This window comes from Ovis aries, chromosome 17 (assembly GCF_016772045.2).
Source record: "Ovis aries strain OAR_USU_Benz2616 breed Rambouillet chromosome 17, ARS-UI_Ramb_v3.0, whole genome shotgun sequence".
NCBI lineage: Eukaryota > Metazoa > Chordata > Mammalia > Artiodactyla > Bovidae > Ovis > Ovis aries.
This window is the reverse complement of record NC_056070.1, coordinates 72,636,440-72,657,678: the sequence shown is the minus strand read 5'-3', so window position 1 is coordinate 72,657,678 and position 21,239 is coordinate 72,636,440. Positions and strand designations below refer to the sequence as shown.

Sequence of the window (21,239 nt, the reverse complement as noted above, 5' to 3'; positions counted from 1 at the left end):
GATCCTGCCTGCCGGAGCTAAGGTGCCCAGGGTAGTCTGCCCTGCCTCCGGCCGGCCTCCTTGGGTGGGTGTCTGCCTGTGGACACTTGGCAGGAACGGCACTAGAGGTGGGCCTGGCCACGTGCCACCTCCCTACGCACGCCGGCCCTTCGCGGACCCTCAGGGCCCTGCCCCCTTCGTGGCTCTTTCTGTGACTGGCAGCTGTACAGGCATGGTTTTCTGTGCAGGCAGACGGGATGCTCGCAGGCCTGTCCCCGGAAACCGTGAAATGTGCGGAGTGTATCGGTGAGCCCCCAGTGAGCAGAGCAGCCTGAGAACCGGGCCTGCGGGCCAGGGTGGGCAACGGGTGCCCCGGTCAGCCCGGGGAGGAGGAGGGACAGCCCCCGCTGAACCGATCAGCCCTGGGGTGAGCACCGCTGTGGTGGCCCGGCCCAGCCCTGTGCCCGAGACCAGGCGGAATGCACACAGCGCTCTGCAGCCTGGTGCAGGGTGTGGGGACAGAGGCCCTGGCAAGCCTGCCTTTGCGTGGGTTTTAGTAAAAAGTCACGTCTAAAAACAATCCTCCAGTTAAGGTTTCAGGCTTTCAATCAGGTGCCTTATCCTCGGCCGCACTGGGTCTTCCTCGCTGGGTGCAGCCTTCCCCTCGCTGCCCGAGCGGAGAGCACTCTCCAGTCGTGGTGAGCGGGGGACCCTCTCCGGTTGTGGTCCGTGGCCTCACTGTGATGCTTCTCTTCAAGGCCCCCGGCTCTACACTCGGGCTCAGTAGTGGGGGCACAAGGGCTGAGCTCCCCCATGGCACCAGGGATCAGGTCAGTGTCCCCGGCATCGCAAGGTGGATCCTCAACCACGGGACCCCCAGGGACGTCCCAGGACTTTCATTTAAAACGGTTGCTGCCAGGCAGTGCCCTCTCCTCTCCGATCTCTGCAGGAGGTGAACACACATCCTCTTCGGGAGATGGAGCTTCGAGGGAGCCTGGTGGAAAACGCCGCAGCAAGCGATGAGCTCGTTGTGGAAACACAACAGAATGTGTAAGGAAGCGAGAGCCCGTTCCCAAGGGCTGGACCTGCCCTGGCTGACCGCGGGCTGGGCCAGCGGGCACAGGGCTGAGGACCACAGAGAGGGCTACCCCAGCTTCTAAAAGCATGGAGAGGGTTCTTGATAAAGCACTCAAGATGTGTCTGTATAAAGGCTGTTATCCAAGGAAAGCAAAATAGTTCACAGAGAGCTCAGACTCTGCTTAGACTTGACCTTGGGCCCTGCCAGATGTGGCCTCCAGGACTGCGACCGGTTCCTCCTCGGGAGGCGGGAGGCCGGGTCCTCAGCTGGGTCATTGCAAACTGAGGGGCAGGTGTGATGAGACCAGATATAGCTGCTGGCCGGGGAACTCCCGTGTTGGTTACATGGCTCCAGGCATTGTCTTCAGAGCAGGGAACTCATGAGCGGGCAGAGGCTTCCCAGGGGGCTCAGTGGAGAGGCATCCGCCCACCAATGCCGGAGATGAGGCTTTGATCCCTGGGTCGGGAAGATCCCCTGGAGAAGGAAATGGCAACCCACTCCCGTACTCTTGCCTGGAGAGTCCCATGGACAGAGGAGCCTGGCAGGCTGCAGTCCATGGGGTCACACAGGGTCGGACAGGACAGATCATGCGTGCATCCGTGTACACGTGATGCCCACGCGTGAAGCAGTGTCTGGGGTGGTGTCACCTCACTGGCGTCTGTGCTGAGCACGCAGGCGGGTCGTGGAGCCCTCTGCCAGGGATCTCGCGTGTGGGAAACGCTTGAGAAGACGTGCAGCGACCTTGCATCAGTGAATGTCTGAAGCCTTGTGTCCTAAAACGTGGAAACCAAGCATCCAGTCAACAGCAAGATTTTAGTTAAAACAGTGTAGGTGCCCGGAGGCCACCTGCTCTGCCGTCCAGAATGAACCCAGGAGGACAGGCGTCAGTGTGTGGGTGTGTACGCATGCGTGCCCGCAAGGGTCCCCGGGGGCTGGTGACACCTCGCGCAGAAAACACGAGCAGAGACCAAGCCTTTTCCATGTGTTTCCTGCTTCTGGGGCAGGGGGTGGGGAGGCTGAGCTGGTGGGGGGCCCTCCGGGTCACCCCAAGATGACCATCCTAGTGGCCCCTGAGGCTGTTTGGAGCAGAAGCCTCCTCCTGCTCAGGGACAAGGGGCTCCAGGCTCTTGCACGTCCCACGTGCACAGAAGCGCTAGCCAAATTCTCTGTCTTGGTTATCTGGTTCTGACTCACAGTGACCTTTCAACGTTCTGACCCCCTGCCTTTTGTTACAGAGCCTAACCTGCCCTCGCCTGCTCACAGCAGCTCTCGGTTTCTTGGGACGCCGTCTCGGGACTTAAAGTCCTAAACATTTCCGCAGAATAAAACATAGTTCTAAAGAACATGAGAGAAGGACAAGGGGCTCTTTCTTGGCTTCCTGCCGGTGCCTCTGCGGGCAGTCGGGCCGGAGCACGAGCACGCTTAGGTCATCGTCAGCGCAGACCCTGCGCCCGGCCCCGCCCGCCGACCAGGCCTGAGGCTCAGGGCACTCCTTAGCCCTGTCTCCACTGCCTGCCCCGCCTGGGGGTCAGTGGGGGGTTCTGTCCCCCAACTTTGTGTGGCCCTGACGTTGGCTTGTCCGGGAGCTGCGTGGGACAGCGCCGGAGCTGGTGGTCCCTGTGTGGGGCCCGGCCCTCCGCCTCTGGCAGTGCCCTGGGGACGTCTCCACGTAGGCATCCAGGGTGCCCCTCTGGCTGGAGCCCATGTTGCTGGCACCTCGGCGCTGAAGGCACGGGGGGCGTGTGGTGCGCGTGTAGCTGAGCCAGCCTGTGCCCTGTCGCCGGCCAGGACTGGGCTTTCGAGGTGCCCTGCCTTCTCTCGGCTCCTTGGACCTTCAGGAGCCTAGTCGGTGCCCAGGGGGCCACCCTGGGGACCACCTTTGGGCGATGTGCTGAGACCACTGGCTCAGCACTGACGGAGACACAGCCACCCCCGCGGGGCCCTGGGGACGGGGGCCGCGCCCGAGTCCAGGAGGGGCCCAGGACCTTTAGGGTGGGGCCTTCGCACGGGTGCTGTGCGTGGACTCAGCCTTGGACAGCTGGCCAGGAGACGCCGCGGTGCGCGTGCCTGGCGCGATGGGCCTCCATGGGGCTGCGGTCACAGGAGCGGCCTGGTCCGGGCAGCCTGGGGAGGGGACTGTCGGGAAGCGTTCCCCATGGACTCCAAGCCCCAGCCTCCCCCCCAGCAGTGGGGGCACGAGTCTGGAGGGGCCTTAATGAGCTGCAGGGCTGGGGGCCTGTGCAGGTGGCTACCACTGAGGCCTGGTGGCAGGCGCTCTCCTGCCTTGCAGAAGTCCTAGAAACAGACGGTAAAGCAAACAGGAAGGGTGTTTGAGCCGCCCTGAGGCTTTTAACTGAAACACTGTCCGTTTGGCAAACATTCCAGCCCCTACTGCGTGTCAGGCATTATTCCAGACAGTGGTTATCAGTGGGCAAAACAGAAAACCTTCTTGGGTCGGATCCGTGTTCGGCGATGTTGGCTGACAGGGGGCAGTGTTTGGAGGGGGTGACGTGTGCCGGGTGGGGGCCGGAGTGCTTCACAGGGAGGGACTGTCAAGGCAACTCCGGGAGAAATCCAGGGTCTGAGACGGGGGATGTTCGAGGGAGGGGCTCGCCCTGTGTTTCAAGAGGGGTCTCTGCAGCGGGACGCGGAGGTCAGGAGAGCCGGAGATCAGGGCCTGGTGCTGGTTGTGGCGGGCGGGGGTGGCCATCTCCGCGTGCACGTGGACAGGCGGTGGGGTGACCGGAGCCCAGGTGAACTGTTTGCTCTGGGGCCTGAACGTCAGGAACAGGGTTATCACCGGCGATTGCGGAGACCAAAGGGGAAGCGGCCGGAAAGCAGGACAGGAGCTGCTCTGGGATGAGCTGCAGGGCGGCCAGGCCGACTGGACAGTGCTGAGGGGCCCCTCCTTTGCCAGCAGCGACCCAGGCCCTGGGCCCCCCACCTGCTGAGGGCACACCCTCTGGGAACCCGGGGAGCCGTGGGCACAGCTCCCGTGGAGCAAGGGTGGGGCTGGCTCTGCTCTGGCCAGCCGGCCGGCTCCCTCCCAGACCTGGGCACACGCCGGACATGAGTCTTCTCACCCAGTGCATGTGTGGGGTCCCAGGCACACAGTTGCTGTTGCCCTGAGAACACGGTGCGTGACCACCCCTAGCCCAGGTGGCTGGTCTCAGGAGGGGTGGGCGGCCTGGGCTGGCTGAAGCCAGGCAGTGCTGCACTCGTGACCCCTGGTCAAAGGCCACCGCTCCAGTGCCCTGGTGGCCTAGTGCCCGCTTGAAGGCCCAAGACCGCAGCGGAGGCTGGGGTTCATCAGGCCGCCACCCCATCTCTGCCTGGTTGCGGACGTCATGGTGGGTAGCCCGGGCGCCCGTCCTCTGCTCTCCTCTCGCGTGGGCTGTGCGCTCCTGCGTGCCCCTGGCACGCACACAGCCTGTCGTATGGGCACTCAGCACTCCCCGCTCTTCACAGATGGCCAGACTGGGCACCCCAGAAAGCCTGAGGCCCCACCCCACTCCTGCGTGGTAGGTGGCAGCTGGTAGCCCCAGTCCCCTTTCCCCGGGGAGGAGGGGAGGGGAGGAGAGTGGGGAACCCTTTGGCTGCGCCCTCCCCTAGCTGGGCTCCAGGCGGGGCAGGCCTGCGGGACTGGAAGGGTCAGTGCTCCAGGGTCGCTGCCCCTCGTGCCCGGCAGCTGCCCAGCTGCAAGTGCCGATGTTCCGGCCCCCGCTGGCCCCCTCACGCAGTGAGGCTCCGCTGGCCTGGCTCTGGGCAGCGGCGTGGACGGCGTGCCCTCGCTCAGACAGGGTGGTTGTAGGAGGCTGCAGCAGGGACACCTGCCAGCTGTGTGGGCAGGCAGCCCGCGAGCCTCAGGCCTCCCACCACATCTCCTCTCTGCCCAGCACGAAGGGTCAGCCTGTTTCTTACTATTTTGATTGGGCATGCCTGGACCCAGCAGGCTCGGCTAAGTATGTGCCTGGGTGGGGCCCCACAACAAGGCCCATGTCCCTGCAGCTTCTGTGTGCTCAGGGCTGGCCTGACACCCTGCTCCTTGGGCCCCTGGCTGCTCAGGGGCAGAAGGAGCTCTGCTCACCACCCGGGCCTCTCCCTCGCCGGCCGCCGGCTCCCCCGCGGGCTCCCGAGCTCAGCTCTGCCCTCTACGGGTCCCTAACCTCCCCAAGGAGCGCCTCACCAGGAAGCACAGACAACTCGGGGGTGGGGTGGGGTGGGGTGGGGGGCGGGGAACGCCCGGGCGTAGTTTATTTTGCCGGAGTCCAGTGAGTGGTGGTCCCGCCGGAGCCCGGGGCGGCCACGGACTGCTCGAAGCAACCGCAAGAGGCGGACTCCCACCCCCGGGCCCTCTGGCTGGAGTCCGCCCTCCTGGGGAGTGGAGCGCGAGGACTCCCGGGCGCCGGGGCAGGGAGCCCTGCCCACTCCACGCCGGGGGAGCTGCCCCTCCGGGTCACGTTGTGGACCCGCTGGGCAGTGCGTGAGCCCTGCACGTTAAATGAAAGTCGGCGTGTCCCCGCTCCCCGGAGCTCCGAGTCCTGGGGGGGGCGCGGCGACCGCGCGGCGAGTCGAGTGAGAGGAGGCCCCGCCCCCCGGGCGAGGGGGGCGGATCCTCGGGGCGGGGGCGGGTCCTCGGGGCGGGGGCGGGTCCTCGGGGCGGGGCCGGGCAGGGCCGCGCGGCCATTGGCTCGGCCGCAGGACCGCCCGGCCGCACGTTCCCGCGAGCTCGGGGCGGGCCGGGGGCGGGGCCGGGCTCGGACCACGCGGGGCGGAGCCCTGAGCCGAAGCGGCGGCTCCGCCCCGGCCCATAACCGGTGCCGCCGCCGCCGCCGCGACCGAGCGCTAGAGCTCGGACCCGAGGCCGCCGCCGCCGCCGGGCCCCCGCCCCGCCCGTCCGCCATGGCCGCACCGCGCGCTCTGGCGGCCGCCGCGCCCGCGCCCGGGAAGGCCGCACTCACTCACCCGGGGAAGGCGATCCTGGCAGGTGGGGCGCGCGCACCGCGCGCTCGGACCCCGACCCCGCTGCGCTTCCGGGCGGGCCCGGGATACCGGCTCCGCCGCGCTTCCGGGCAGGCGCGGCCCTCCGGACGCCCCGCCGGGACCGCGGGGGCGGGGGAGGCGCGGGCCCGGTCCCCGGGCGGCGGGCAGAGTCCGGGCGGGGGAGGGGCTCTCAGCGCCGTCCGGGTCCCGGTCTTTCCCCGCAGGCGGCCTGGCGGGCGGCATTGAAATCTGCATCACCTTCCCCACTGAGTACGTGAAGACGCAGCTGCAGCTGGACGAGCGCTCGCACCCGCCGCGCTACCGGGGCATCGGTGAGCGGGGGCGGCCGGCGGGGGCGGGCGGGCCGGCCGGGGCCGGCGGGGCCGCTGACCGCCCCCTCCCCCAGGGGACTGCGTCCGGCAGACAGTCCGCAGCCATGGCGTCCTGGGCCTGTACCGCGGCCTCAGCTCCCTGCTCTACGGCTCCATCCCCAAGGCGGCCGTCAGGTGAGGCGGCTCGGGCCCCGGGGGTCGCGGGAGGGAGGGAGCGAGCCCCGGCCCGCGGCGGCCCGTCTCACGCCTCAACCTCCCGCCCCAGGTTCGGGACGTTCGAATTTCTCAGCAACCACATGCGGGACGGCCAGGGACGGCTGGACAGCACGCGCGGGCTGCTGTGCGGCCTGGGCGCCGGAGTGGCCGAGGCCGTGGTGGTCGTGTGCCCCATGGAGACCATCAAGGTAGGCAGGTCCCCGTAGGAGACAAGGCTCGAGACAGCACTGGCGCGTCGGGGTGGTGGCATTGTGCCCCGCGGAGACTGTCGAGGTGGTTAGGGGTCTTGCCCCGCGGAGACCGTCGAGGTGGGCAGGAGTCTTCCGGGGAGCCCGGCGCAGAAAGCCCGCCGGAAGAGCCTCCTGGGGGCTGGACTCTCTCCTCGAGGCAGTGGGAGGATAACACTGCCTTAAAAAAACGTAGCACAAAGCAAGGTAACGCGTGTCTGCCGCCTCAGTCGTTTGAAAAACTAGTAAACATAAGGGCAGAGGCTCCTCTGTAAGGCGGCCAGGTGCGCCCGCACCCTGACCCCTGGGAGCCAGCGCCTTGCCGCCTCTTCCTCAGGTGAAATTCATCCATGACCAGACGTCTGCCAGCCCTAAATACCGAGGATTCTTCCACGGGGTCAGGGAGATCGTGCGGGAACAAGGTGAGCCGCTCGGCCTTGCCCTCTGGTGGGGGAGGTCAGGGACGTGGGCCAGGCTGCCCAGGGCCACCACCGGCGCCTCCTGCCTTGGCGCTCCTGCGTCCGTCCGGGAGGCCGTCGGTGTGACGGCCGTGCCTGCTTGCCCCAGGGCTGAAGGGGACGTACCAAGGCCTCACGGCCACCGTGCTGAAGCAGGGATCCAACCAGGCCATCCGCTTCTTCGTCATGACCTCCCTGCGCAACTGGTACCGAGGTGTGTTTGCGCCCCAAGACCCGCCCCCCTCCAGGTCTGGAGCCTTGCCCTCGCCCGCTATCCCCGTCTGACCCCAGCCTTCACCCCCATCCAGGGGACAACCCCAGCAAACCCATGAACCCGCTGATCACTGGTGTGTTCGGAGCCATCGCGGGCGCAGCCAGTGTCTTCGGGAACACTCCGCTGGACGTGATCAAGACCCGGATGCAGGTGGGGGCGGGGCCCTGGAGGGGCGGGGCGGGGCCTGGAGGGGCGGGGCCTGAGGCGGGACCGGTTACCGAGGCTCCTGGCTGTTGGTGTCCTGCAGGGGCTGGAAGCACACAAGTACCGGAACACGTGGGACTGCGGCCTGCAGATCCTGAGGAACGAGGGGCTCAAGGCGTGAGTGGGCGAGGGGCGGCGCTGCCTTCTGCACCCCAGGCCCTCCCCCCCTTCCACCCACGCCACCCGAACCCTGGTGCCCTGCTCTGAGCATCCCCAAAAGGGTCCGCTCTTGCTTTCTCAGTCTCTGACGCCTCCCCCACCCCCGCCCCGTCCACAGCCGCGCCTTCACCTGTCCTCCCACCGCCCCCCTCCCCAGGTTCTACAAGGGGACTGTCCCGCGCCTCGGCCGGGTCTGCCTGGACGTGGCCATCGTGTTCATCATCTACGACGAGGTGGTGAAGCTTCTCAACAAAGTGTGGAAGACGGACTGAGCCCTGGGGTCCCCGCGGGCCGCCCCCAGCGCCCCCTTCTTACAATTCCAGTGCAGTCGTGCCAAAAGGCCCCTTCCCTGTCCCGCGCACTCCGTGGCCTCGGTGTCCTCAGTCCGTGTGTGGCCACCACGGTGTCTGTGTGTCCAGCTGAGACTGGGTGTGCCTCTGGCCTGTGGATCTGTGCCCACTCGTCCCTGTGCTTGTGTGCCCGTGTTCCGTGTTCCGTGTCCTGTGACCCGGGGTGCCCGTGTGGCCGGGGTCATGTCCCAGCCCGGTGCCTTCCACCCTGGGCAGCAGGGGCAGTGCCCCGGCCCACCACAGCTGCCTCCGGGCCTCAGCCTGGCCTCACTGCATTCCAGGGGCTGCGTGGCCCCCGCTTTTCCCGCCACTGGCCTTAGTGGCCCTCGGGCCCTCCCTCCGCCCAGGACAGGGTGGCACCTCCCACTCTCAGGACCGCCCTTCCAAGGCAATAAACCGGGCCCTGTCGCAGCCTCCTGTCCCTGTTGTGAGCCCACGTGTGGGTGGGCAGTGGTGCCCATGCCTCACAAAGGACACTGCCAGGGGGCCAGACGGGCTGGTGGGCAAGCAAGCTGTGGCATGGCGCCAACCCCCGGGATGCCTGGCGCCAGGCCTTGCCTGTGACCAGGAGGCAAGATCCTGCAGGAGAGCCAGAGGGCATGTCCTTGGGGGTCATCTGGCGGGCAGCAGGTGGTCGGGCCTGGAGAAGGGGCTCTCGTCCACCCTGCAGCCTGGGGCCCGGCCCACCTCACCCCCTCATGGTTTCCTGGTGGCCTCCTCACGGAACTGCTTTGGGGTGACCATCTTCTGGGGCCCTGAGACTGAGCAGGAGGCCCTTAATGCTTCGCCAAGGCTGGGAGGTGGTGGGCACTTGAGGCCCTAACCCACAGCACTGAATTTCCGAGTAAGGTGTCCCCCGTCCCGGAGCCCACCTCCCCCCAGGGCCCAGGCACAGCTGGGAGCCCAGCCCAGCACAGGGGCCAGAGAGCCTTGAACCAGAGGGTCCCCCTGGCGCAGATCTGGCTGGAAACCACCTGCGAGCCAAGTGGAGGAGGTGCCCCAGGCTGTGTGGGGGCAGAGGGACCTTCTGGTCCAAGTGACCCCGCAGCAAAAGCAACACAAAGGACTTGGCTCAATTAGCAGCCAAGCCCCACTCGTGGAGCTGTTCCCTTCAGGGGAGAGCCCCCACAGCGCCTGGATCCCTGGAGTCGGGTAGATCTGGGCGCCAAGGGTGGGTTTGACGGGTGCAGGGGCCAAACTGTGCCCTCACCTCACAGGAGAGGGAGGAGAAAGGGCCTGGCAACAAAGCTTGGCTGCTCACAGGCTGAGGCAAGCCGCCTAACCTCCACTTCCGACCTGTGAAATGGCCCAGCCCTGTGGGCTATGAGGAGCACTGTAGTGTCGGCAGGGTGCTCAGAACACACTCTGCAGAGGGAGCCCGCGGGGAGATTCAGCAGGGCCCCGGGCTCCCAGCGAGTTCCTGCATGTGGGGGGCCCCAGCGCTGGGCCCAAGGGGACGCTGCCACAGATACCTCAGGAGTGGCGTCTGCTCAGATGGCCTACCAGCACCCCCAGCCCTGTCCCCACCTCCTTTCATAAGGAAGAAGGGGCTGGGCTGCACTCAGCCAGAAGGAAAGTGTTGGGACCTGTGCCCAGGAGGGGCAGGGCCCCCTCGCCTGTGCCAGAGCACAAGGTGGACAGCAGGGGGCCCAGCTGGAAAAGGTGGTGGACCTGGGCCTGCGTCCCCTGGGGCTGTGAGTGTGGAGAAGCCACCTGACCCCCACCTACACCACCTGTTGACAGAAGGTGGGATTACTGAAAGCCTCAGTCCTGCAGCGGAGACCTGAGGGAAGCGGGGCTGGGGCACTGTCTGAGACAATGTCAGCAAAGCCGGAGGGAAGTGACCTAGTGCAGAGTGGCTAGAGGGGCAGGCAGGTGTCTGCAGAGAGCCCCGGGCACTTCATCAAGGCCTGGGAAGCCGCAGGGAGGAAACCAGTGGCAGGGGACGCTGCCCTTGCAGCCCTGGGCCAAGGGGCAGAATGATGTGGGCAGAACTTTGAGCAGCAGAGAGGTGAAAACTCCACTTCCAGGGTGGTTCTCCCCACCCCACCCTGGCCAACCTGGGCACACAGGCCAGGGTCGGGGAGAACGCTGGGGCAGCTGTGCCTGCATTATCACAGTTGTCAGCTGAGTGCAGACTCTGGGTCAGGGTATCCGGCCCACAGCCAGAAACCTCTGAGCTCAGCTGGAAGCCACTCAGCATTAAGCAACCTTCACCACCTGGCATCGTCTTGAGCCTGGGGTCATCAGGAAGTGTGCCCAGGACAATGGCCTCAGAGACAGGCCAAGGGAGCAAAGGGTAAGATGGTGGCCATCCCAGGGGCAGGTCTTGGCCAGCTCCCAGCCCCATCTCACAACTGTGCGGCTGAGGAGGGGTGTCCTACCCGCCCTCTAGGCAGGGCCCCCTGCCCGACTCTTTGAACCCTCCCCTCCGCCACTACCCGACAGGCATCCCCTGGGTTTCTCCATGTCCTTGTGTAGGTGATGAACGGCAGTCAGAGCTTAGCACACACACAATCGCTCCTGACCACGGGTCCTCTCCCCTTCTGGCCAACAAAGAATTCCGCGTTTCGGGTTGTCCTCAGCCTTCACAGCAATCAGAGTTGAGGATGCCAGACTACTTTCCTCACTGACATTCTACTTCCTACCTGTTCTCAGATTCTCTGCACAGAATCCGGGGGCCTGAGGACCTGCCGCCTCAAGATCTGGGAACAGGGCCAAAGAGAGAGAGAGAGAGGGGCGGCCACAGCAGAGAAGGGACCGAAAAGGACCGCGGGAGGACCAGAGACAACAGCTAGGGCCGCGGACAGACGTGGCCTAGGCCGACCAGCGGGTGACCCAGGGAAAACACGGCGGGCCCTGGCCGTGGCCTGGTGGCTCGCCTCCTCGCACGCCCACCTGGGACTACCCGAGCACCACCTCGCCTGCGTGGACTGGGCCAGGCCCCGATCCCACCCCGCCCATCGTCGCCCGGGCCGGCCACACCCATCTACTCCCCCACTGGCCGGGCCTGAGGGGCCCCGCGGCCAGAGAGGCTGCCTCCCAGGTGGCCTCCAGGCAAGGGCCATCCCAGCCCCTGTGCTCAGACGCCTGCGGCGGCCCGCCGCCCAGCCCCCGGCTGAAAACCGGCCTCGGGCTCAAGCTCTCGGACCCGCCGCCCGTCGGCCCGCGGCCGCTCTCCAGGAGGCCCCCTCCGGCCGGTCGAGCTTGAGCCGACGGCCCGGGGACGCCCCCCTCACAGCTGTGTGACCCGGGGCGGGGGGAACGGCGCCCGCGGGGCCGTCGGCTCAAGGTCGACCCGGAAGCCCGCAGACACGAAAAAGGCCCTGCAGGCCCGCTCGCGAGGGAGGAGCCCCACCCCCGGGCGCAGTCACCGGCGACGCGGGAGCGACGCGCCGGCCGCTGGCGCCCGCAGGGCGGGGCCGAGGCTGTGGGGGCGGGGCCGCCGGCGCCCGGAAGTCGGGCGGCGCGCGCTGATGGCGTCATGGCGCGCCGGGCGGCGCGGCCCCGCGCATGCGCTTGGACCTCCGCTCGTGCGGTACAGGTCTGGCCGTCCCTCGACACTTGGGGCTTGTCCGGCGCTACCGCGATCGCCCACCCTCCCCGATGACCCACTGCTCCCGCTGGACGCCGCCGCGGGCGCCCCTGACACGCTGGCCCGGGGCTCGCGCCCGTGTCTCCCTCCCGCGCAACCTTTGGCTCCCGAGTCCCTAGTGCCAGCCAAGGGACAAAGGACAGGGTCACGGGGTGGGGCCGCGAGGACCGCCAGCCTCCCCGCTGCTGGCCCGCTGCAGTCCGGGCACCTGCTCCCACGCGCGGGCTCGAGTGGGGCGCGGGGGCCATGCCCCATCCCATCGCCAGGGAGGAGGAGGAGGCTGGGGCAGCCTCGTGGTGCAGGCGCACCCCGCCGAGTCCCCCACCCCCGGAGCCCGTCGTTAGTGGGGCCGGGGGTGCGCCCCTCCAGCAAACAGCTGTAGCACACCCGCACCATTCCTCTTTCCGGCCAGCCCCGCTCCTCAGATGGGAAAACCCAGGCGGAGACAGACAGCCTGCCTGCGACCTATGAGAGCCAAGTCTGCACAGCCCCCACCCCCGGCCCCCTCAGTGAGGGAGCTGAAGATTGGGGTTGGGGAGGCAGCTAGCGAGACCACGTCCGCCGGGGCTGGGGGTCCGTATCCTGGGGTGGGACCGCGGGAGGGACGGAGGGTCTGCAGACAGGGGCTCCTTCCTGGCCTCGGGCAGCCTCCCTTTGGTCTACAGTACCGGCACCCTGGCCTTGCGGGGTGGGGAGGGTGTGCCTTGCTGCAGAACCACACCTGAGGGCCAGCCGGGAGTGCAGAGGAGGAGCTGGCCGGAAAGGCGGGGGCCTCGCGAATGGGCAGGGGACAGGGCGCCCTGGTCCCCAGCACAGGCTGCGGCCAAGAGCCGGGCCCCACTCCAGCCTTCTGGGCCAAGTGCACGCGGAGCCCGTTGGTCTGAGGGACCGAGGGGTTCATCCCGCCCTCTGGGACTCGGGGCCAGGCTTGGCCCGGTGACCGCTGGGGAAATCGAGACCGGCCCCCGTGTGCTAATCCCCGCTAATGGCTTCAGAATCCCCGGCGCCCGGCGGCTAAGCCGGCCTTTCTCCGCGGCGCGGCCGGCCCTCCCCAGCGGCCCCAGCCTGCGGCCGCGCGATGCTATCTCGGCCCCGCGGCACTAATCCCCGCGCTCGCTTTCTTCCCGGGCCCGCTCGAGATCGGCCGATCCGCGCTTGATTATGGCCGCTGTCGAGGGCCCCTTTGTGCCGTCGGCCCTAAATCCCCTAATTCCGTGATAAAGGAGGCATTAGCGGGCGTTCTCTGCAGAGAAAGGCACCGGCATGAAAGAAAGCAATCAGGGAGTTCTGATGGCCTGGCCGCCCGGCCGGGAGGGGGCGAGGTGCGCGCCGCGGGGAGACGGAGAGGCGGCGCCCCACCCCCGTCCCGGCTGCCTACGCTGTCGGCGAGCTGCGCCCGGGATCCTCCCCCGCCTCCACCCTCCCTGGCGGCAGAAGAGCCGTGCTCGCCGTCTCCCCTTAGCCGCACGTCGGCACGTGCTGGGACCTGACTCCCAAACTCGCCCTGGGCCATGCTGGGCCCGCCTGGCGCCCCAGCCTCTGACTGTCCGAAGCCAGCGGTTTCTCGGGACTGAGGTCCCGGCGCTCGCCCCGGGTGCTCCTCCCGCCTCCCTCCTCCCGCCCCGCTCCTCCCTCCTCCTGCCTTCCTCCCTGGCGGCCCCGCCCCCACCATCCACCGCCTCTTTGGACCCGACCGGTTTTGACCAGTCCTGGAAGCAACTTGGTCCGCTCCTCAGTCCGGGAGACAGAAGTGAGGGCGGCCAAGAGCCGCTGGACCGTGGAGGGGTTGTACAGGGGCCGGTGGGCTGAGCAGGGAAGGCCGCTGGACCCGGCCGAGAGAGCTGGGCCGCTGGCGGAGCTGGTCTGCCTCCTGGGCAACGGGAGGGAGGGGGCAGCGGGATAGAGGTGGGGTCCAGGGGATGGAGGAGCACCGCGAAGAGGCGGCTGGTCCTCTCATCCTGAGCAGGGGAGCGCCGTGATTGGATCTGTGTGCAGAGAGAGGGGGTCAGGCCAGGAGAGTGGCCAGGAGTGCGTCGGAAGGCCGGTGTGGGGCCCAGGTGGCCGGGCTTCGGCACCAGCGCTGAGGGCGTTGTTAGGACCGGCGAGGTGCGGGCGTGGGCGGGGCAGCGTCCCACATGGAGCCTGGTGCTCAGGCAGCTCTGAGAGCAGGGGCTGTCAGGGAAGTGTGTGGGTGGCTGGTGGAATGGTGGGCCATTTACCAAGGGGGATGGTGGGCTCGTGTGAACCAGCGGGTGATATCCTGGAGGCGGCTGGGGCTCTGTCCCCACCGCTTGAGTGCCCAGCTCGCCCATCCTGCGCCTCTGGTTAGCACCCAGTGGTGGCCCAGCTGCGTCCACCTGGGAGCGTTGCCCTGGGTGATGGGGCCACGCGCATCATGGGGACTCAAAGCTGGAGCCTGCATCCTGAAGCCGCCCGTGTCCCTCCTGGTGCCTCCCGGGCGGGGCTTCCTGGAACACTGGCCTCTGACCCACGAGCCTTCCTGCCAAGCCTCCCTGCCCCTCCCCGGGCTCTGCCCTGCTACCAGGCTGCCCCCCCCCCCCCCGCCCCGTTGGTGAGCTTCCCAGCAGGCAGTGCTCCCAGTGTGCAAACCTCGATAGTCAGTCACCCCGTGCTTCTGTGTCCCCCCCGCCAAAAGAGATGTTGAGGCCTTCAGCCTTGGCAGTGACCCCTCCTGGTTTCTACTGTTCATATCCAGTGTTCCCAGGTCTTTAAAATATGTTGTTCAGAGTTTATCATTGCCATCCACGGGGGGATTAGTCCAAAGCAAGTGACTACCGTTACGGGAAGTGTTCACTGGGGTCACTCATTTTAAATGTTCTGAGGCTTTGCTAAATTGTTAAATTGGTAAATAGTTTTGTGGTTTTTTTTTTTTTCCGGCCAATGATGAAGCCCGAATCCGTTCCCTCTACGATCAGGAACTGAGCGTGCCCCCTGTCCCCACTGTCCAGCCACTTACTGGAGATTCAGTGCAACAGACACAGGCTCAATCCCTGGGTCAGGACACTCCCCCGGAGCAGGGCATGGCAGCCCACTCCAGTGTTCCTGCCTGGAGCGCCCCATGGACAGAGGAGCCTGGCGGGCTACAGTCCGCAGGGTTGCAGAGTCAGACACGACTGCACAGCACACACTAGCCAGGAGCTCAGGCAAGAAAACGAAGCAGAGGCATCAGCGCTGAAGAGGAAGAGGAAAGTCTCTGTTCACAAGTGCCTCTGTCTGGCACATAGAAGACCTTTTAAATCCACAAAAAATTATTAGAGTAAAATTCTGCAGGTTACAAGATACAAGATCAATGTACAAAATCACTTCTCTTTCTATATACTTGCAGTGAGCAGTCCAAAAATGAAATAAAATCATTCCATTTACAATAGTACCCAAAGGAACAAAATGCCGAAGGATAACTTTAATCAAAGAAATGGGGGAAAAAATGTGTACTCTGAAAATTACAAACATTACTGAAAGAAATTCCAGATGACCTAAGTGACTGGAAGAAGTGCAACATTGTTTAGATGGCAAGACTCCCCAGATGGATCCTCAGATTCAATGTAATCTCTATCAAAATTCCAGCTGGTCTCTTCCAATAAACTGAGGAGCTGGCCCTGAAATTCACATGAAAGTTCACGAAAACCAAAACAGTCAAATCAATGTGGAAAAAAAACCCCACAAACCTGCAGAACTCTCACCTCTCAACCTCAAACCTCCAAATCTCAGTCTCAACCGCAGAGCTCCAGTAATCAAGACAGTGCGGGTAAGGACTTCCCTGGTGGTGCAGTAGAGCCCACCTGCCAATGCAGGGGGCACGGGTTTGACCCAGGGTCCAGGAAGACCCCACATGCTGGGAGAAACCAAGCCTGCAAGCCCCAACTACTGAAGCCTGCGTGCCTACAGCCTTTGCCCCGCAACGAGAAGGCACTGCAGAAATAAGCCCCACTCGACGCAACTAGAGAGATGCCCCTGCAAAACATCACAGAGCCAGGGCAGCCAGTAACAGATGAGGGATAAAGCAGTTAAAAGAGGCGGCGCGGGCAGACACGGGTCAGCGGAGGAGGACTCAAAGCCCAGGAGCAAGTCCTCCCGTTTACGTCAGTTGATTCGCAGCTGGGTTGGGGGGGTACAAGTCAACGGGGAAAAGAATAGTCTTTTCAGCAAATGGGACTGGGACAACTGGATATCCAGATGCAAAGAATGAAAGTTGGGTCTTTACCTACATCATAGACAAAATTTAAAAGGGGTCAACGTCAGAGCTGCCCCGCGCAGGTCTGGGGCCGGTCCTTCAGCTGGAGCTGGTCTGCGTGTCCAGTTCCTGTGGCTGCTGCAGCGAGCGTCCCCAGATGGAGAGGAGCTGCAGGACCCGGCCTCAGAAACCACAGGGTCACTTCTGCCTCCTAGTGGTTAGAAGGGAGTCACTAAGCCGGCGCACGTACAAAAAAGGGGGATTAGATTTCACTTCTTGAAGGGAGGCGTGCAAGGATTTGCTGATAGGTTTGAAGAGCATCACACTGGGCCGGTGGGCTGGTGGAGAGGTGGCATGTCCACCCAGGTGGGCAGGTGTGTAGGTAACCCATTTATCAAGGTGGGGAGTACTGGCAGGGGGCGGAGGTTTCCAGGAGATCCTGAGTGTCTTCCAAGCACAGTGACTGAATGTTCCTTGGTCCTGAAATGGGACATGGAGCAGGTGCTTAGGGAGCTGCCTGGAGCAGGGGGAGCTGTCAGGCCCGAGGTATCACCTGGGGGGTCCTCGCTGCAGAGGTGGTGTCTGAAGCTTCCGGGTTGTAGGAGGTCACCAAGGGTGAGGATGGAGAGGGCTGAAGGAATCCCAGGACCCAGCCTTCCTGGCCGCTGGTCCCGGAGCCCCCATCCTTGGGGAAGTGACTTTGATGTGTTGTTGACTCCCAGGCACCTCTCTGATCTGTTGGTTCTGTGAGGGAAGTTGGCTGGGAGACGTTTCTAGGGTGATCCAAAGAGATACACGGGAAGAGATGGGAGGTCTGGGGGTGGTGGCAGCCGTCTTGCAACCATGAGGTGGGCCACTCAGGTGGTGGCTCCTCCCTGGAGTCTCCAGATTAGTGAGTCCCGGGCAGTCTGCGTCAGGACTCCGACAGTGAGTCAGCGGGCTCTGTGGCTGCAGTTCTAGAGTCCTCACTGACACCAGAGTGGGATCAACAAGGGAGCTTGAGGAGGGGCGCGTGAGGCAGGAGAGGCAGGAGGCTGCGTGTCGCCCCCTCACGGTACCTCCGTTCTCGGAGGCCCCTGCCCAGCGGGGATCGAACCTCACACACAGTGACTGGTTGAGCCCACAAAGCATCTGGGAGTTAGGTCGCAATGGTGTCTGTTCAGAGGTCAGGAAACTGAGGTACAGGGTGGGTCAAGCTGAAGGCACCTCTCAGGGAGCCAGGAAGGGGCAGCTGGGGCAGAAGCCAGGCTGTCTGCGGCCCTGTCCTGTGAACCGCACGCTGACTTTTCAGCGGTCTGGAGACGGCCTGAAGCAGAAGTCCCGGCCAGCTGTCCCAGGCTGCCTAGATGAGGTGCGACAGGCTTCCTGGGATCTGGCAAAGTGCGGGTCGGTCCCCAGCGACGGTGGACAGAATGGCCCCGAGGGGTGCTGAAGACTGGGGCTGTGGGCACCAGTCAGCTCCCGGGAAGCCTGGCTCTGCGGAGCGTCGGGGGTGGTGATGGATCGGGGGTGGGTTCTGGGACACAGAGCGAGGCAGACAGTCCGTTTCTGCAGCGTCCCCAGTAGCGCCCGGCGGGCTCCGTCACCCAGGAGAGAAGGCAGAGAACCGAAGGCACGGGCTGCCGGTTTGGGGATGGGCAGAGACAGCTTTCTGCCTGCGCCCGGCCTCCTCCCCGAGGTTGAGATCCAGATTCTGAGTAGGAGCGGGCAGTCGGGCTGAGTGCGGCCGGCGGGGTTGCCCAGGGTGCTGGGCCCCGTTTGAGGTCGGACCTCAGGACACTGCTGTTTGGGGGGTTTCTCCAGTCTCGCTCCTCCGCCCCTGTAGGGCTCGGAAGAGGACGAAGAACCAGCCCTGGGCGCTGTGGCTACGGGACCGGGCACCCAGGGCCTGCGGGGTCGGGGTGTCCTCCAGCCGCTGGGCCGGGGCCGGCGGGCCGTGGGGGCGGCCCTGCGCGCGCCCGCCAGCCTTGCGGGTCCGGGGCAAGGGATCGGGACAGGGGGCTCCCCGCCGCCCCTCCCGCCGCCACCGCCAGGGATTAGCCCGCTCCTGGCCGCGCGGCGGGATTAGCGCGAGTGGACGCGGCGCCCGGCCCGGGGATTACGGCGCGGACGCCCCCGCCCCCCGACGGATATATTCCCGCGGCGGCGGCGGCGGCGGAGGGCGGGCGGCATGGCGGCGGCGAGGGGCGCGGCGGGCCGCGAGGCACCCCGGCGCCCCTGCCCCTTCTCCATCGAGCACATCCTCTCCGGCCTGCCCGAGCGCAGCCCCCTAGCCCGGGCCGCCCGCCCGCCGCCGGCCCCTGACCGCCAGAGCCCCTCGGAGCCGGGGGAGCCCGGGGCGCCGGAGGCCGCGCGCTGCGCCTGCTGCTGTTGTTGCGGGCCCCGCGGGCCCCCGGAGACGGACGCGCGGCTGGGTGAGTGCACTCGGGGCGCGCGGGTTGGGTGGGTGCGCTCGAGGCCCCCGGGGCGAGGGCGCCGGGCGAGGGGAGCCCAGCACCCCGGCCGCGCCTCACCGCGCCCTCGCCCCGCAGGCGCGCGGCTGGCGTGGCCGCTGAGGCTGGCACCCGCGGCGCCCTTGCCCTGGGTCGCGCCCCCCGGGGGCCCCGGGGCGCAGCCAGGCGCGGGGGTTCCGGGCCCGCCGCGGCGCACGCGGCGTCACCGCACCATCTTTAGCGAGGAGCAGCTGCGGGCGCTGGAGGCCCTCTTCATGCAAAACCAGTACCCCGACGTGGGCACGCGCGAGCGCCTGGCCGGCCGCATCCGCCTGCGCGAGGAGCGCGTGGAGGTGGGTGCCCGCCGCCTCGGGAGAGCCAGCTCTGCGAGGCGGGCGGAGGCGCCGAGGCCCGGGGGCTCAGAGGCGGCCGGCGGGGCGGGGCCGCGGCGGAGGTCAGGCTCCCTTAGTTTTAAACACCCCATCCGCCCCTGACGAATCCAGCCCGCGTCCGCGCCCTGGAATTCGGGGGGCTCAGAAGAGCGCGGGGCTGCTCGAGGGGCACCGGCCGGCGGAGGCGGGGGAAGGGATTCCGGCCCCGGGCCTTCGGCAGCAGAGGACAGACGATGGAGCAGCCGCCCGGAGGCCCCCGTCCGCACTCGCGTCCCGAAGACGCGGCCGGTGCACTTGGGACCCGCGAGCGACCTGGGCCTGCGCTGGGCCCGCCTGAGCGCTCCTCCCCCTCAGGTCTGGTTCAAGAACCGCCGGGCCAAGTGGCGACACCAGAAGCGCGCGGCGGCTTCCGCGCGGCTCCTATCCGGACCCAAGAAGCCCCCGAGGGAGAGCTGCTGACGGCTCCAGAGTTACCTGCACTGGCCTCCGGGAGCTGCTTCTCGGGGGACGGGGGTCCTTGATTCCTCACTCTGGAGGTTTCCATGCAGGTGTGTCTGCCTCCATAACAGCGGGCAGCCTGTGTCACCCTGTGGGGCCCGGCCAGTTCAACTGGGGAGGCTCCCCCACCCGCTTGGAGAGTGTCTGCTGTGCTCCCTGCCATCCTGCCCCCAGGGTGAAGGACAACGTGAAGACAAGGCTTCAGTGCCCAAGTTGGCACCTGACACCCACTCCATCTGGCGTGGGGACTTTGTTCTGCCCCCCTCGCAGGTCCTGCAGGGAGTGGGGGTGGGCGGCATCTGGCCGGAAGCACAGTCCCTCCATGGAAGGTCTAGAAGCCAGGGCTGCGGCTCCCAGGACGCGCCAAGGCAGGTGAGCCTGGACAGCACAGGGCGCTGGGGTCCCCACCAGGACAGCAGCCCTCGCCCCCCCAACACACACAGGACGCACACTTCCAGCCGTCTCCGGGACTCCTGGCCTCATCCCTGGAGATCGCACAGCCTGCCTGCGGGGCTTCCCCCCACGCTGGGACGCCCCACCCGCCTGGTCCCAGCCCTTGCTGGCTGACTGGCTTTTTGTCAATGTGTGGGGCACCTGTGATCAGAGCTCTTCGCTCCAGGGACCAGCCGCCATGCTGCCCTCCTGGTTTTTCCTTTCTCTCCAGCTGCCGGGCGAGCCACCAGCAGCTGCCGGGAACACAGGTGTCCTCGAGGCCGAGCCCACACTCTCCCGCTCATCTTATCCGCGCCCTGGTCTGTCTCTTCCACCCTCAGCCTCCGGTCCCAGCTCCGTCCCACGGTCACGCCTGCCCCCAGGCCTGTCCCCTCTGCTGGGTGGTTGTGTCCAGTGGTCCCTCTGACAGCTCCATTTGGAGGCCCAGGGCTTCCCCAGTCACTCTGTCCCCGGCGGCTCTTGCCAGGCGTCCCAGGCACGTGAGCCAGGGCTGCACACACCCTGCCCCCCCCCCCATGAAGCCCAGGCCACGCGATGACCTCCCCAAACAATCCCAGAATCCGCCTTCTCCCAGCCTCGTTTGCACCGACCTGATGAGAACCACCGTGCCCTCCTGCGTTGGCCACTGCAGCTGCCTCCAGCTGGCCCGCCTGCACCCACTCCGATTCCTCTGTGACTCGTCCTCATAAAACCCAGCACGCAAGTCTGAACCTGCCCCTCCCCTGCCTACAGCTCTCCCAGGGTTCCCACGGCTCACAGAGCAAAGACAAAGCTCCTCGCTGTGACCCACGACCTGTGACCCACGACTCGTGGCCCACAAGGCCGGTGCAGCCTGGCCCTCCAGTGTGGGTGCCCACCCCGCTGTGCCTTGCACTGGGCCTCCTCCCACTGGTCCTTCGCACACGCGCTCCCCTTCCCCATGGGCAGCAGTGCTGTCCGTCCTTTGGGTCTGCAACTGCTTCCTTCCAGGGGACTGTCTCCTGAGTGTCCCCTAGGTAGACGTCCCTTAGGTAGATGCCCCGTGGGTAAGATGCCCCCTGGGTGGGATTCATTTTCCTCGCACCTGCCCGCTGTTTGTCTGTGAGGTGGTCTGCATCTCACACTCAGCTCCACGAGGGCAGGAGCCATCCCGTGGAGTCCCCACTGAACTGTACTGAATCCTTTTGGGGCAGAACTTGCTTGCGGTAATTTACAACCTCCTTTTGGAAAGAAACGATTGTTCCTGGAAAATGCTCAGACAATTTTCTTGTCCATTTCAATAAGGATCAGCTTTCTGGGAAGCCAACTCCGGCATTTAGAGACCAGACATTTCTTTTCTTGCACAAACTTTGAATAAAAACTTTGAAGCTCAGATATACCCAACGTTTCTGAAGCATGTGTCTTTGTTAATCGCATAGCAGTGTACATAGTGATTAGG

The 21,239-nt window shown here is 65.9% G+C and overlaps 2 protein-coding genes and 1 long non-coding RNA gene across 3 annotated transcripts; 2 read left to right on the top strand and 1 right to left on the bottom strand.

The window, feature by feature from the left end:
- Nucleotides 1–567: 567 nt before the first annotated feature.
- LOC132658022 (uncharacterized) lies at nt 568–5,203 on the bottom strand. Its single transcript, XR_009596970.1, has 2 exons — nt 3,043–5,203; nt 568–1,830 (listed from the first exon to the last, which is right to left on the bottom strand). It is a non-coding gene; the product is annotated as an uncharacterized LOC132658022 (long non-coding RNA).
- Nucleotides 5,204–5,810: 607 nt separating this feature from the next.
- On the top strand, nt 5,811–8,671 carry SLC25A1 (solute carrier family 25 member 1). The gene is made up of 9 exons (XM_027956914.3): nt 5,811–6,044; nt 6,265–6,372; nt 6,447–6,546; nt 6,638–6,776; nt 7,153–7,237; nt 7,383–7,487; nt 7,582–7,697; nt 7,795–7,868; nt 8,068–8,671. Exons 1-9 carry the CDS (start codon nt 5,960–5,962, stop codon nt 8,180–8,182), a joined length of 927 nt encoding a protein of 308 aa, XP_027812715.1. The 5' UTR covers nt 5,811–5,959; the 3' UTR covers nt 8,183–8,671.
- A 9,542-nt stretch (nt 8,672–18,213) lies between these two features.
- Nucleotides 18,214–21,179, top strand: GSC2 (goosecoid homeobox 2). Its single transcript, XM_027980281.2, has 4 exons — nt 18,214–18,461; nt 18,579–18,832; nt 19,226–19,741; nt 20,034–21,179. Exons 1-3 carry the CDS (start codon nt 18,218–18,220, stop codon nt 19,328–19,330), a joined length of 603 nt encoding a protein of 200 aa, XP_027836082.2. The 5' UTR covers nt 18,214–18,217; the 3' UTR covers nt 19,331–19,741; nt 20,034–21,179.
- The last annotated feature ends 60 nt before the right edge of the window (nt 21,180–21,239 follow it).